The 16,344-nt window shown below is 42.3% G+C and overlaps 1 protein-coding gene across 1 annotated transcript; it reads left to right on the forward strand.

Moving 5' to 3' along the window:
* The first annotated feature begins 3,583 nt into the window (after nucleotides 1-3,583).
* USP30 (ubiquitin specific peptidase 30) lies at nucleotides 3,584-15,467 on the forward strand. The gene is made up of 13 exons (XM_082491493.1): nucleotides 3,584-3,619; nucleotides 3,806-3,915; nucleotides 4,871-5,053; nucleotides 6,319-6,422; nucleotides 7,262-7,360; nucleotides 8,089-8,131; nucleotides 8,388-8,482; nucleotides 9,236-9,295; nucleotides 10,422-10,508; nucleotides 11,115-11,195; nucleotides 12,248-12,467; nucleotides 13,150-13,258; nucleotides 14,330-15,467. Exons 2-13 carry the CDS (start codon nucleotides 3,816-3,818, stop codon nucleotides 14,592-14,594), a joined length of 1,446 nt encoding a protein of 481 aa, XP_082347619.1. The 5' UTR covers nucleotides 3,584-3,619; nucleotides 3,806-3,815; the 3' UTR covers nucleotides 14,595-15,467.
* Nucleotides 15,468-16,344: the final 877 nt, after the last annotated feature.

The following is a 16,344-nucleotide window of genomic DNA, read 5'->3' on the forward strand; positions in this document are numbered from 1 at the left end:
GGGTCTGCGGGGGAAGGGGGCGCCGGCCCGAGGAGCGGCAGAACCACTGGATTTCGGCAAAGGGCTTCACAGAAAATTACATCCTTACAGTGAACATTTCATGGAAGCCAAGGGAAGCTCCTGGATGTCAGCTCTTGCGGTGACCTGGTAGGGCTTCCCAGTGTGCGCTCCTCAGATGCAGAGTGAATCATAGAATGGTTTGGGTTGGAAGGGACCTTAAAGATCACCCAGTCCCACCCCCCTGCCCTGGGCAGGGACACCTCCCACCAGCCCAGGTGGCTCCCAGCCTCGTCCAACCCGGCCTTGAGCACCTCCAGGGATGGGGCAGCCACAGCTTCTCAGGGCACCCTGCGCCAGGGGCTCACCGCCCCCACAGCCAAGAATTTCTTCCTAATATCTCATCTAAATCTCCCCTCTTCCAGTTTGAAGCCATTCCCCCTCGTCCCGTCACTCCATGCCCTTGGAAAAAGTCCCTCCCCAGCTCTCCTGGAGCTCCTTTAGGCACTGGAAGGGGCTCTAAGGTCTCCCTGGAGCTTTCTCTTCTCCAGGCTGAACCCCCCCAACTCTCCCAGCCTGTCTTCCCAGCAGAGGGGGTCCAGCCCTCCCAGCATCTCCGGGGCCTCCTCTGGCCCCATTCCAGCAGGTCCATGTCTCTCCTATGTTGGGGGCTCCAGAGCTGGATGCAGGACTCCAAGTGGGGTGAGATTAGTTTGTAAAAATCTCACTTAACTGAAAAAATACACCGTCACCCTGGCACATTCATCTCTGTAGGCCTTCTCCTTCTATTGAAAGAGCCATCTTATTTGCACATATGCCTGCATTTACAGAAGAATCCTTTGCAGAGAAAGGCCTACAGGAGAAAATGACGAGGAAATGTACGCTAGGAAGATGACTAGGAGAAATTTAATGCGATTAAAAGTTAAAATACATTTGACAAATTGGAGAAATGGCCTGAAATCAACAAGACGTCAAGTGGAGACAGGTGAAAAGCGCTACAGCGAGGAAGAAGAATTAAGTTGCACAAATTTGGGTCAGGGAACAACAGACGATGCCAGAGGTTTGGGCTTAGCGATGACAAACCAAATGGGCTTCAGTTTGTGAATGGGATTTGTTCAGCTGTCACACGGATTTAGTTTGTGACACTGAATATTGAAAATGTTAGCAGGTTTTAGTATTTATAAGAAAAGACTCACAGCTGACGTAGCTAGGGTTTCAGCTTCCTTTAAAATAGTGAGAATAATTGTTTAATGAAGCATTTGCCACTAGGAGTGGAATCCGGATGCCTACATGTAGACATCGGCTCCATTTTAGGTAATTCTGTATCTCCTGTGGCCTCCAGCTGTGGATTTTGCACAGGACTGTGTGGTGGATCGCACAGGACCTGTGGCTATCTCAGGCACCTTAGGGCTCTCTCACATGGATGAAGGTGCCTGTGTTTAGGCAACTGTACTACCCTAAAAGTGTGATAAAAAACAATTTTAATTGCATGAAATGCATGCACATTCTGTAATATATTCTCAAAAGCATTAAAAAACCAGGCTTTTTCAGAGAACAAGTTTAGAGAACGTGTTCAGGATGTGTTTGGTCTTTCCCTCTGCTCTCCATTCTTTGTCACCTCTTGCCATTTTCTGCTTGTCCTTCACAGGCACAGAGAATTCCATAAACAAGACGACTCTTCAGTCGTGCACCCTTTTACTTGTCTTTGAATGGGGTGGTGACGCGTTTGGGCTGAAGAGTGGCATCATTCCAGCTACTTGTTACCATGAATGAGCTGAGCAGTTTTATTTGGAATGAGAAGCAGCCTGTCCCATCGCAATTAAAACATGAAAAGGCCTCAGTAGATAAAACTGGTCCACCAACACTTTCCTGAGTTTCAGGATTTATGTTTCCTCTTCAGAAAATGTGGGTTAAAGGAACCATAGTTTAGTGCTTTATATGATCTAAGCAGCCTGCTCTGTTTCATTGGGTAAAGTACTGCAGGTAAAGTCAGTGCAGTGGGAGAAGATACTGAACTGAAGCTTCCAGAGGAAAGCAGTCATTGCGCGCCTTCATCAGAGCCACCTCAGCAGAGCAGCCCAACTGAGTTCCAGGATGAGATTTAACAAAACACGTGCTCACAGAGACTCTGGGCTGCTTCTCCCAAAAACTTGCTAGAAAAATAGCATTTTTCAAGCAGAGTTTTAGCTTACACATTCATTGCATAAGCAACAGCTTGCTTTCTAGAATACAGAAGCTATGTTACTTTTTTACTGAATAAGGTCTAATTTTCCAGTAAGTTAAGGGTATGAGATTGGGTCCTCTAAGCAGGCTGGCTCTTCTGTCTCACATATTTAACGTGCATGAGACAACCATGAGAAGGGTATGTTGCACATGGACACCACAGCCGTCAGGATGACTTTATTTCTTCACATCCTTCTTCTGTCTGTTGCTCCCCTGTTTCTCTCAGCCTCTTGCTGTCTCGTTCCTTACTCTCCAGACCGCTCTCCTCTTACAAACAGCCTTCTGGCACACGGGGAGCACTGTCAGGCGGACAAGGACTGGGCTAGAAAGACACAGAGGATGTACCAGACATTTTGGCTAACGAAGCTGGTTAGAATGAATGTGGGGAGGCGTAAGGAGGGAGCCCGTTACCTGCCAGGCCCACAGGCGCGATCAGCAGCTGCCATCTCGAGGTGCTCTCAAAAGCTGCATCTGTCAGTCATTTCTGCCCACAAGCGCGCCAGGAGGCCTCCTCTCCTGGCACTGACGTGAAATACTTCTTGCTCTAAACAATCCCCCAAATGCATTAGTTAAAACAACAACAACAACAACAACAAAACCAGCACGAGGTGGAAGAGCAAAGGGATGGGGGCCCTCAGGTGCAGGGGAAGAGGGGTGGCCGGCAGCACGGAGAAGCCTCGGGGCTGACCTGTGCCACACAGTGACCAGAGCTCATCTCTCTCTGTGGGGTTTGGACAGTTTCACAGAGTCACAGAATCGTTTAGGTTGGAAAAGACCTTGAAGATCGCCGAGTCCAACAGTTACCCCAAGCACTGCCCAGTCCACCACTAACCCATGTCCCTCAGCGCCACATCCACAAGCATTTTAAATCCCTCCAGGGATGGCGACTCCACCGCTTCCCTGGGCAGCCTGTTCCAATGCTTGACAACCCTTTCGGTGAAGAATTTTGTCCTAATATCCAATCTAAACCTCCCTTGGTGCAACTTGAACTTGTGGGATTTAAGTGTCTCGCCTCCTCCCCACAGCTTTGAGCCAACACTGCCCCCTCACCCACCCCACCCCCCAAAGCCGGCGTCCCCTCAGGCGGACGGGGGGCTGCCGTGACACCCGCCTTCCCTCGGCCTTGCCCGGTTAACGTGCCGACCCGGAGCAGGCCCGTGCTCCTCCCCGTCTCCCCGCGGCCTTAGCAACCAGCCGCCGCCCGTTGCTAGGGGCGGTCCGCGCGCTAACCGGGCACCCCCTGCGCCACTTCCGGCGCTCCGCCACCCGCTCCGCCGCGCCGCCCGCCCGCGGGGCTTTGGTTCCGGCCGGGGGGGGGGGGGGGGGCGATGCTGCCCGGCGGCGCGGCGGAGGCGGACGGGGCCGTGAGGCGGTTGTTGCGGGCCGGTGCGGCGTTCAGGTCAGCGGGGACAGTTCGGGGCAGGCGGGAGGGGGGGGGACAACGACCTCGTCCGGCCCTTCCCGGAGCAGCGGGAGCGGTGTTGAGGGCCGGCCGCCCCCCCCCCCCCCGCCGTCAGGGGTACCGACTGCCCGGTTATGTGGTGATTTTATATTTATTTATTTTAAACCCCTTTCCCCGTTTCAGGTATAAAGTGATGAAGAACTGGGGCGTTATCGGGGGGGTGGCGGCCGCCGTGGCGGCGGGGATGTACGTGCTGTGGGGTCCCATCACCGAGAGGAAGCGGCGGAGGAAAGGTAGGGAGGGCCCGGGGGGGCGGCGGGGACAGCACCGGGAAACGGCCCCCGCCGTTGGGTGTTCTCCGCGGTTCGGGGGTGTCTGGGCGCTCCTCCTCTCCTCTCCTCCCCTCCCCTCCCCCCCGGGGCGTTGGAAACGCACCTGCTTCGATTTATTTTTTATTATTTGCATCTGTAAATTGTTTGTTGGTTTTTTTTTTTTCTCGCTAAAGATAAAATTTTGGTCACTGTGCCACCTAGAAATGTGACAAATTGAGTTTTCTTACTGACATGGTGTATTAATTGCCTCAATGGACATTTTTTTTTTTTCTGAAATTGTGGCTTATGAGACATATTTTTGTGTCTTGTGATAAGTTCATTTACAAGAACGAACACTTCCACATTTTGGAATGCAAAATAAACGTGTTCCTATTGAATGCTGGCACAAGAGAGGTGAAAGTCCCTCGCTAAGCAGAGTCGTACGGAAATACCTCGTATTAATCCTTGGCGACCCGGGAATTTTCATAACAACGTACTAATTTGAGCAAAAGAGAAAGTAAGCTGCACCGAACCACTGGCGCTGCGGTGAGCCCACGGGCTCCGGTAAACCCCCACAACAAAGGCTGCCTGCATGGGGTATTGGAACCAAGAATTTTCCTGTTTGTTGGGTAATTTGCAGATAATCCTGAACTTTAGTGTTGCCGACAGAAATCTATTCCTATCGAGGAAAAAAAAAAAAAAAAAAAGAGTGTTTTTCAAAGAAATTTTAAGATTTTTTTACAGGGGTGTAAGTCTCAGAGACCGTCATGTATATAAACACTTTATAACGTGCCCTTGGGTCATGGAGTGCAAGTACCAAACAAACTGAAATAATTTAATTTTAATGTCATTTTAATACCTAACACAACACTTGCTACTGAAAATAGTAAGGTTTTCCTAGGCTTTACGGTGTAAACTCTTACGCTTCTGTTTGCAGGGCTCGTACCTGGCCTTCTCAACTTAGGCAACACATGTTTCATGAACTCTTTGCTGCAAGGCTTATCTTCCTGTCCGTCCTTCATCAAGTGGCTGGAGGAATTTACAGCACAATACAAGACAGACCAGAACCAGCCTACTGAGCATCAGTACTTGTCGGTCACTTTGCTGCATCTCCTGAGAGGTACTTTAACATTTTCACATTGCAATAAACTAAGCAGAAAATATTTAGCATAAACGTTATCGTTTTTAGCCTCCTTTCCCAAAGAAAGGAAGCTCACGTGGTCTTGTATTCTTCTCTTTTTAATTTCCCTCTACTAACTTTGAACTCATTGGCCAACTTCAACCAACTTTCACAGAAGAGCAGAGATCCAAAAGGCATTAACTCACTGTGCTGAGCCCCAACAACGCGAGGCCCAGTTTCATGTGTCCCCAAAGCTGTTTGTTTCTTGGCCAACAGCTGAAAGGTTTCAGGTTTTGGTTGACTCGCCCAGCAATCGAGAAGCTGTGGGCAGCCAACCCAGCACTGAAGAAGCTGTTTGCCAGCAGGTTGAACAAACGGAGGTAGAGGGCAACAGGGGGGCTGAAAATGTGGTTTTGGAACCCGTTGCCACGGGCTTTAATGCTTTTGCTCTTCACAGAATACTAGTGGTTAAAACAATATGAATATGGACTCAGTATAATTGAAGAAACAGGAAAACTATTACCACAATTAGATGGACACTCAGAATTCTACATAAAAGAAAAATAATGCATTCTAAAACAATGTAAGCATTTTTTCCCCAAGCGTACTGTTTTACCCAAAATACAGACTATGAAATAGGAAACTTTGTATGATGTCGAATACAAATGTTAAAGCCTCTAAGACGGATTTGGTAACCCATTTCAGACTTGCTCCTGTGCTAAATTCCCCTATCAGTTACATCCTATTTAAGCACTCAAAATGTTTAAGCAATTTGTTGGCTCTCCCTGGCTTTCCTTGCAGGGCTTTGTTTTAAAGGAAATCCATTGGAAGTTCTCACATCTCGGGATACTCCTCATACTAAAATTGTGCCCATTAAGCACATACACTTAACGGATGTAAGGACAATGGGGCATTAATACTGGGGTTTCTGTGATGTGTAAACCTCCGATTTTTACCCAATCCACTAGTAAAAATTTGTCTTTTCAGACAGTGGTTCTATTTATTCTCTCTGTATCAGTTAGTTGAAAAACCTTTAAATTTGCATATGTATTAGATGAGGAGAATGTATGCAGTCAGCCTGAGTCAGACGAGAATGGTAATTAATACATACTAGTTTGTCTGTCATTGTCTACCTGTCTTAATCAAGAATAACTGCTGTAATCGATTATATGACACTTAAGTAACATAAAGTCTAAAATAAACAGATTTGTGTTCTAACCATTCTTTGTGGCTCCCTCTAACCTTTTTAAATGCAATGTCTCTAGCTTTATCCTGTCAAGAGGTAACAGAAGATGACGTCCTGGATGCAAGCTGCCTGTTAGAAGTTTTAAGAATGTACAGGTGGCAGATCTCATCATTTGAAGAGCAGGTGATTACAGATTTCAACGTAGACTGCCCGATACACACCTCAGTGCTTGGATATGGAATAACAGAAAACTGAAGCTATGGCACTAATAGCCCCGAGTGTCAACGCTGAATCTTTGCTGTAGTGAAAAGTTTGCTTTAAAAAGTGAAGGGAAACAACCGTGTGATTGGTGAACGGTGTTTTCAGTTTGCTTAGATCTTTGTCATGGAAACCCTGGCTGCTTCAAAACCTCGTACTTAATTACCTTCAGATTTGGTACAATGGAGGCAGTAATATTCACTATAGATAATGGGTCTATGCTATGCTAACGGGCTGTGCTGCTTTGAGGGATGGACTCCACTAACATTGCCAAATTTAGTTACATGTAACATACGAGACTACTAATTCATTTTCAGTATATTCAGCCCCTAAGTAAGAGCAGCTGGCCAATGACCTCCACCAATTATCTCACTCATAAAACAGGGTTCTGTCTTTTATATTTCAGGGCCAAAGCAAACCACGTAGATTCAAATACGCTTTTATTGAAATCAAGGAAAGCAGGCATGTGTGCATTCATTTTTCTTTTTCTCCAAGTATTTTAGTCTCTTTGGAGTTTATATGGCCCAGAATATTTTTAATAAGGTGTGCTGTTACGAAGTTCCGCTTTACAGAAACAGCTTTTTGGCAAAACTGCAGCAGATGCACAAATGATTACTATTAATACATAAGGTGGGCTCTAAGCAGTAATTTTTCCTTTAATTTCCTACTGCAATGATGTGGTTGTATGCGTATCAGTACCCTTGGTGTATGTTCTGATGTCTCTTGTTTTCACTTCCTCTAAGTCTTATGCCTCTATTTAATAGGATGCTCATGAGCTATTTCATGTCCTTACCTCTTCATTAGAAGATGAACGGGATCGTCAGCCACGGGTGACACATTTGTTTGATGTGCATTCGCTGGAGGTGACTTCTTTACCAATGTTATTTCAGTATCAGGAGAAGTTTCTGTAGTCTGCTTAGATTCCTAAGTGTGTCAAGTATAAAGTGTTTAGAAACTGAACATATTTTCACTCTGTTTACAAAGCTGTTCTTTAGTACTCTGATAGAAATGAATCAATAGGTCAGGCAATCTAAAGAACAAAAAATGGTTTCCGTAAACAAATGTATTTGAATTTACAGTCATCCCACTTTCATGAGGGCTTTAGCATTCCTAAATCCATTGAATAGAGGGATTGAAATACTAGCACAGGAGTCCGTCTAAGCAGTTAACTCTTATCTGTAAGAGTTGACACATGAAAGAGGTTTGAAAACTGCAAAGTGGATGTTTATGGAATAGTCCATTTGGAAGTGAAATTTATCCTCCAGTTTAGCGGTAAACTTAGTACACGTGGAAAGTTTCCACCTTTTTGTCTAAAACATATACAAAAGGCTTATAAAGTCTGTTAAGCTTTTATTTCATTACTCTGGGGCAGAGAATTCTGCAGATTAATTATTCACTTTATTAGAAGCGTTTGTCAGTTACAAATTTGTTGCGTACTGGGTTTTTTGGCCTTCCTCAAATATAAAGAGGCACTAAAACTCCTACAATTGTTCTAATGTCAGAAAAGCATATCAGGGATGAAATAAGAACATATTTAGTACTTAATGCTTTCTGAGGTGGGGTTAATGAAATCTTTTATCTTCCTCTGTAGCAGCCAGAAATAACCCAAAAGCAAATAAGCTGCAGAACAAGAGGTACGCTTTTTTCCATTCTGAAATATGAATATTCAGTCATAGTGTAGTCACTTTGTTTACTCAGGGGATAATATTAATTGATCTTTGTCTGTATTGGACTGAAATACATCTCTTCAGCCATAAAAAAAACCCATTAATTATTTTTTCAGTGGGACAGAACATGTTTTAGAGCAGTTACTTTTGTTACCGTAGACTAAAAATGCAATGAACGTGGATGTAGTGAAATTAAAAGGACAATTTCAACTTTGTGTTTCAGGGTCTCTTCCCCCTGTGTCAAATCACTGGAAATCTCAGCATCCTTTTCACGGAAGGCTGACCAGCAACATGGTTTGCAAACACTGTGAACACCAGGTATAAGAATGTGTGTCTGTGTCTGGTTTTATGTATACGTGAAGAAGGATGCCCAACACTCAGAGTGCGTTCTGAAACCGTCATCCCTTGTTTCTGACATAGTTGGTTTAAGCTCCAAAGGTTTGCTGGACTGCCAGCTTAGACTGTTACATTTTCAGGTACTTGTTACACATTGGTGCTGAACAAGAATGTATCGCTGAAGAAAATTAAGCGTGATCCTCTTTGTGGGGATAATAGCTACCTTATCAAACACAGTAATAGCTCTCTTGTTATATTTAATATTCAGTACCACAGCTATCGTATACTGAAAATCCACTCACATGTGTAGCGTTTTAGGACTAGCTATTCATTCTGCACACGGTATTGAGATTGTACGTGCAAAGCCAAATAAAGTTGCAGTCTGGTTATCCAAAGTAAGGAGATGAAGATAACCTGCATAAAGAAAAAATACAGAAAGTAAATCTCATTTGTAGATCAGGCTGTAAGAATACATTTAGTACTTTTACTTTTCAAAACCCTGTAAACAAATTTAAGCGAGCAGGGGGAGCTGCAGCAGAAACAGGCTAAGTAGGACCTTGCGTACGTAGCGTTCCCTGGCACTTTGCTTAGGAAAGTGGCTGGTTTTGACCCTATTCCACCAGATAATTGTGGACTGCAGAGAGCATGTGTTCATCTTCTGTGAAGTTGTTTTTTTGTTTCTTTTGGACTGTTGTAAATCTTAGCTCACTGGATATGTGAAATACTTTCTTGCAGAGTCCTGTGAGGTATGATACCTTTGACAGTCTCTCGCTGAGTATTCCAGCAGCTGTGTGGGTACGTATCCCTCACTGACGCACCATCCAGCCAGTCTGCCCTGGTTGTCACAACTTTATCTTCACTACTGCCTTTTAAAGATGCTACAGGCTAAGCATAAATGAGTAGCTACAGTTTATTTTCTTGTCTTTTTATAAATGATCCTGTTGTGCTAATACAGTACCTTATCAATAATGTGTTGGTGCAAATTACCAGTTAGTACAACAAGCATGACTTTGTTGACACAAATAAGAATTTTCTGTTTCCCCTGGTGGAGTATTTGGTCCTTTCTGCATAATTTGAACAGACCAGGTCGTATCCCAAGGGCTTTGTGTTTCTGGCAGTCTCGGAAGGTGACCTTCAGGTGCTTTGCCTCTGTGGTGATAGTACACAACTTACCCAATACGGTCTTTTGGATCAAGTGATTTCAAATGGAAGTTGTTTCTGTTTCTTTTTGGCTCTCTGAAAAACTTTGAACAACAAAACATTGTAGAATTTGGGGGCAAAATTTGCAGGACATTTTTGAATTATAACAGTTTGTTACTTAAAGTCTGCTAGAAATTTGTCTTTCTGGAGAAGTAGCAATTACTTGCGCTCATGGAAACTCTGACTCGTACCTACAGAATACACTCCTGGACAGCTTGAATTGGGATCTGGACACATCTTCTGCTATTTGTGGTTTATTTTATACATCACTGAAGATTATACCCTTCATACTTACTAGTATGTAGTACCGTCTACAAGGATAGGAAGGAGTGCCTAAATTCACCTAAATGCTATAGTTCTCCTATGTAGAGGGTCAGAGTGCATAAAGTGGCCCATGAAGTGCTGGAACTTTAGAGAAAAATAGTATTAGGGCCAGGAATCTGTAGTTTAAAACCCCACTAAAGGAGTCGCACAGGGAGTCATAGCTTCTGTTCTTATCTACCGGCTGCGATGTTTTCCATGTTTAATCCAGGCTGAGGAAGAATCCCCACAGTTAGTTACTTATCAGTGTTCTATACTCAAATCCATTGAGTCATTTTTCTCAAGAAATAAGTCTGCAATTCTCTAGTTTCTATGCTAGAAATTATGAAAAATCCTTTCACAAAATTAAGTGGCATGCACCCTAAAACTACTGCAAGTAATTTTGGTGTTTCGTACTAAGGGTCGTCCCATGACGCTGGACCACTGCCTCCATCACTTCATCTCCTCTGAATCTGTAAAGGATGTTGTGTGTGACAACTGCACTAAAGTATGTCATTTTACTTTATATAACCTGCTAGCTCAATTTTAAGCCTGCTGACAGAATTACAGCTTCAGTTCTCTACTCCTTTTTTCGTGACTTCATGAAAGCCTCTGGCCTGCCTGGGACTTCTTATATTTAAAACGGAGTTCTTATCTCACGGAGTATTTTGAAGCTGTATTTATTACTAATATTACAAAATTTACAAATATTTTATTCTGTAATTACCAGGTATTATTTAGATAATGCTTGGGATAATTTTTTTGTTCTGGTATTTTAAACAGTATTTTACAGTTGCCTGTAATTTGATGATAGCACAGAGCCAAAGTGGCTTGTTTGAAAACCAACAGAAATGGCACATGACTGCATGTAAACCTGGAGACTGGGCTTGTTCTGTAAACGCTCATTTCTGCTTGATTTTTGGTTGAGAGTTCTGATCTATTAGGATAAGCCAACAACTCTTAAGAAAGTTCCTAGCAAACTGTAGGTGTAACTAATATACTGAGCACAGTTGTAGATAGACACTGTTGTCTGCAGTGTGCAGACCTGCACTATTACATGGAATCTGGTACAGGAAGTAATCAAATGGCTTTATTGTTTTACCTTTGATTTCAGATTCAGGCAGGAGGGACTCTGAATGGACAGAGCATAGAAAACCAGAGAACAACGTTTGTTAAGCAATTAAAGTTAGGAAAGGTGAGGCAAGCTAACCCTCCAAATCTATTTTTAAATCATGCTATACTGTAATTTCTTTCATTGATCTCTTTGCTTGATGTCCACTTCTTGGTATTGGTACTTTAATGTTTTACTTAAAAAGTAAGCTCATTTATCAAATATTTGTAGGCATTGAGGCCTCAATTTAGCAAAACATCAAACTCTGTAGCTTAAAGAATGTGAGTATTCTATTGATACTCAGCGAAACGCTTAAATGTGAGTTTGGCTCGGTGGCAGTTCATGTGTCTTGCATTAATTCTTGATTGCCTTGGTAAGTGAAGTGATTCATATATACCGTGTTTGTAGCAGCTTTAGCAATTGCACGTTTCAAAGAAATTAAAATGTTCTCAATACATATGAATGTGGTGCAAAACATCAGCTATAGCTTATAGTAGAAGCTTTTATTATTTTTTCGCTCTGTAATCATATAGTGCAGAGGACAACAGGGCACTGGTCTGTAATTAAGAGCCTCGGGTGCCATTAATAATAATATGCACTTATTGTTAGAGGTTAACCCCAGCATGACTTTGAATGTCAGATATTTATAACTACTTGACCTTTTTTCCCCTTGGTACTCTCACTGTGCAAAGCTGTTACTTTTTGAGTATTAGCGAATGTCTTACAGCAACTCACTCAAACAAATTCCAATCCTCATTTCTACCTTGCAGATCAACAAGCTAGATGAGATTGACAGGTGGGATTTTTAGGAGCACGCATGTATTTTTATTAATTTTTTTTCCTCCATTTGGAGAAAGTAATTAACACCAGCTATCTATCCTACTGCCTAGTGAGTGAGCAGTAGTGGCGTTATTAGAAATCTCAGGATAGTTGTGAGGTAGTGTCATGTCATAGGGATACTATTGCCAATAAGCTTACATGGAGATATAGTAGCATATAGGGGAACAGTTCAGTGATGTATTATTTCCTTACTCGCTAGACTTACCCGTTTTGTTAGTATGCTTTTCACTTGAACGGCTGTTTTTCTTAATTTAAAATGTATTTTGTCTCTCCTTTTCTATGGAATATTGCTGAAGCTCCCCCAGTGTTTGTGTATCCATCTGCAAAGACTGAGCTGGTCAAACCAAGGCACTCCTCTGAAACGTCACGAACACGTGCAGTTCAATGAGTTCCTGATTATGGACATATACAAATACCGCATTCCTGTTCATAAATCAAGCCAGAATGAGCTGAATCAGAAGAACTCTGAAGAGACAACACCTGGGACAAAGGATGGGATAGCAGTAAAACCGTCAGGTACTTATTTTGAAAATAAAATCTATCAGGTATTTCTACTCTTCAGTGATAAAAATTCTAATCTGCAGAATGAACAGAAGAGCAGTATCTTTATTTGGATCTGTACAAAAAGGACAGGTAGAAATCTCTTTCCCAGCGAGCATTAGGATCCCCTGTTCCAAGTTTACAGTTCAGTTTTGATAATTTAATTTGATCCTATTAAATATTAAAAAAACCTTACAAACAAATGAAAAAATCCCAGATAGCAGAGAACTCGTGTGTTCTATGTTCAAGGGATGAAGGAATGTTGAACTTGGGAAGTCCTAGGGATTATCTTGTTAGTGATCTCTTCTAAGGCTTCAGGACAAGCATAGAAAGAATGCTGGGAATGGTGACTCCTTAAAAAAAATTGGAAAATCTAGCTGTAAGAGGTCTGTCATTTAGGCAGCTCAGTGTTCTATTTAGTTGAGATTTTGTAAACATGGTCATTTTCATATTTGTGTCATCTAAAAACAATTACCACTGTCTTTGGATGTTATACTCCTCTGCATCTCTGAGGGGATTGTAATATGTAATGAATTAGAATAAGCAAAATACCTTCACATTCTGTGATGAAAGGTATTGCAGGAACAGAAGCACTGTTATTAACAATACTAATAGTAGCGTTTAAGTTAAATTACTGAATGTCTACTTTCTCTTGCAGATGCCGAACAGCCATCTGGTACTAAACCATTCTTTATGAATGGTGCCTGCTCCTCTTCATTTTTAATGTCCTCAGGAACGTTTCCACTTGCTGCGTTCCCTGAATGCAGGTAAGTTAGAGATTTGTACCCTATCTTGTAATTTCTGTCCCTGCAAATTATGTTTTCCTTTATTCTGTCTTTCCTCTGAGTCTGCATACTGACAGAACTTAACATCCATTCTAGTTCCTCTGCAAAAATTTTTTGCTTTTCTCTTGGCCGATTTTTAGTGGTTGTCTTTGGCTCCATTTCTCTTCCAGAAAAGGGAGTAGGGTGTATTACAAGCAAAACTCAAAATCTCCTTTCTCTGGTTCATGGTGCAGTAAATCATCCTTCTGAATAGCCATAACCTTATTTTTGCTGTTTTCTTCTACTCCTTCCTTCCATTTTTCCTCTTACTCTGATTTTAAACCTATTGCAAGAAAGCCAGACTTTTCTTTCAAACGTTATATTTAACAAGCTTGATTTAAGTTGCAGCTGCTATGATTCTACTCAGTAAATCAGCCTTGATGCTTCTCCTGATAATGTACTTTCTTGGCCTTTGAGAACCTTCACTTATTTTTCACACCAGTTAGTTCTATACCACTTCTTCTGCCATTGTGTATTTTTCCCATGTGGAGACAATTCCCATCATCACTGTGTGAAATAAGAAGCCTGGAAACATTTTGTGTCAAATGTCTGTTATGAAGACAGTTGTAGAGCAAGTCCTTGAAAGCGTGTCCAGTGTTATCTGTGGGTTACCTCCTGCAGTGTTACCTCTTTGCAGTTAAAACCACATTCTTCTAGAATAGCTTTTCTGTACAATAATGGTGCTTTAAGAACTAAATACTGGCACATTGGTAGGTTTGATGGAAAACGCTGTTGCAAAATTCAATCAGTTATGCTGTACAAAATGCAGTAGGCCCCCTGTGGCATCAACTTTTAAAATAAATGGTTCAGTTTTCTCAATAATAGAATAAAGCAGGACTGCAGTGAAGACTTGGTATACTGAAAAGTAATTGCAAGGAAGTATGTCTCTTACGGAGCTATCCATTTCCTCTAAAAAGAAATGGCAACTGAAGACAAAACAAGTGGGGCTGCTTCTGGTATGTGCGTGATCCACAAGAGCTGCTGACCCTCTCCTTTTTCTCATTTGTCCTTCAGTTCCCCTGTATACCTTTACCGTCTGATGGCAGTTGTCGTTCATCATGGAGACATGCATTCTGGACACTTTGTGACTTACCGCCGCTCTCCACCTTCTCCTAAGAACCCCCTCTCTGTCAGCAGTCAGTGGCTGTGGATTTCAGATGACACTGTTCGCAAAGCCAGTTTGCAAGAAGTCCTTTCGTCTAGTGCTTACTTGCTTTTTTATGAGCGTGTTCACTCGAGGGTACAGCACCAAAGCTTGGAGTTGAGGGCTGAAGAGTGATTAAGAGAGCAGAAGAAGGACAAAAACTGACAAAATTCCTCTAATGCGATCAACATTGCACCTCCTGTCTGTTATGCAAATAACCCACCACAGGCCCTTTAACTTTCCCCTCCCTCTATGGCAATGGCTGGCTCCTGCTGGGAGTTGTGTTTTGTACCAAAATTAAGCTACCCAAAGTTGGTCTGCTAACCTTGTGCAGTCCAAAGTGTATCTGTATTAGAGAAGCATTTATTCTGTTAGGTAGTAATTTTGTCAACATCACATCTCTGAAACAGACATTTCAAACAGACTTCCCAAGGCTGTATTCCATATTCTGACACGTATGTAAATTTTCAAAGGGAGATGCTTAATCCTACACATTTCACTGCAGATGTTTCTGAACAGGGGAGCTCCAGAAGCAGTTGATGGGAAGCTACTGTTATCAAAGGCAAGAATTTAAGAAACAAAGTGCCTTGAGCTTATTTGAATATCTACCTTACCATTGTCTGAGTCCACTGCATGTCAGTTGCGTTCTGATAAATGTCTCAAGATGATGGGATGAACTACTAATGGAATCGGATTTCTCTTGATATCCCAGCTAAGGCATCTCTATATAACACGCACGGCCCAAAAAACAACTTCCCTGTTTATGTCATTTTCTTAATATTTTAGTTCTTTATACATGATAGAAGTATTTCTGCTGATTCAAAGTGCGGTTTCCTTTTTCCAGGAGAAAAGATTTTTTTGTTTGTTTTTAAATCTATGAGGAGCCGAGACCCCGATTTATTGCTCTGTATCATTGGAGAATAGCTGAAATCGAGAGACAGAAGTGTTTGCTAGCAGTCAGTATTGTAATTTCCTTCGTCACTATGAAGCTGTTGAATACAGTTGCTTGTAGTATCGACTACAACTTTTAATGCTGTGATTTCAAGACTACTGTGATTGGTGTTCTAGACCTTCCTCTTTTAATGCTGAAAACTGCCATTTCTCATCAAGCATTCAGATACATGCTGTCTGCCTTGCAGTTGAGCTTTGCCGGTTGTGATTGTGAGCTGAGATGTATAGCAGCCCAAGCATCCTTGTGAAGTTAGAGTGTACACAACTGAATCGGGACTGGTGGGCACTTACTTGTCTTGTGAAGTTGTACGGCAGTCTGTAGAGACTGGTGTCACTGCATTAGATAAAGATTGCCACATAAATAGAAGTAAGGTGTGCTTTGCTGCTCTAGATTGTTTGACATGTTAAAAAAAAACAGTCCCAAACAAAGCATGGAGGGAGAAGCAGCAAAAATCATCCTTTTGACTGCTTTGAAATTACCAGGAATGAAGTATGTAGGCTATTTTTAGTTCTTTTCTATCCTTGTAAGCTTGGAGGAAAAAAAAGACTAATCCATCAGACAAGCTTTTTCAGTGTAAAACAGCAACTAAGTTTTCAAATAGTAACAACTGTCTTAATAGTTTTTTTAGGGCAACTTTGTACCTCATATATTCATACTGCTGCCCAAAGCTCGCAGGCATTCAGAGTTCTTTAACAGGAGGGTCAAAACCAGCTAAAACAGGAGTGGTAATGGATGTATATGCAGAACTATTTACACAACTCATCATTCCAGAGTATGGATCACAATTCCTGCTCCAAGTAATGCTCATAGTACATAAAATAGTCTTTATAAATCCACTGACATACTAGTTCCCGAGAAGTCTCCCTGTCTGTGCTAGGCTAGCAGTAGCGTGATTTTAACCTTTCTATTTTAAGTTATGGAAAAACAACAAGA

Source organism: Vanellus vanellus (genome assembly GCF_965231255.1).
Source record: "Vanellus vanellus genome assembly, chromosome: 16".
In the NCBI taxonomy this organism is placed as follows: Eukaryota; Metazoa; Chordata; class Aves; order Charadriiformes; family Charadriidae; genus Vanellus; species Vanellus vanellus.

What these genes read in the sequence shown, in the direction of transcription:
- USP30 (XM_082491493.1), top strand. Translation starts at nt 3,816, where the DNA reads ATGAAGAACTGGGGCGTTATCGGGGGGGTGGCGGCCGCCGTGGCGGCG. An exon ending in GCAAACACTGTGAACACCAG is followed by an intron (nt 8,483 to 9,235) that starts GTATAAGAATGT and finishes ACTTTCTTGCAG; the next exon opens with AGTCCTGTGAGGTATGATAC. An exon ending in AGCAATTAAAGTTAGGAAAG is followed by an intron (nt 11,196 to 12,247) that starts GTGAGGCAAGCT and finishes ATATTGCTGAAG; the next exon opens with CTCCCCCAGTGTTTGTGTAT.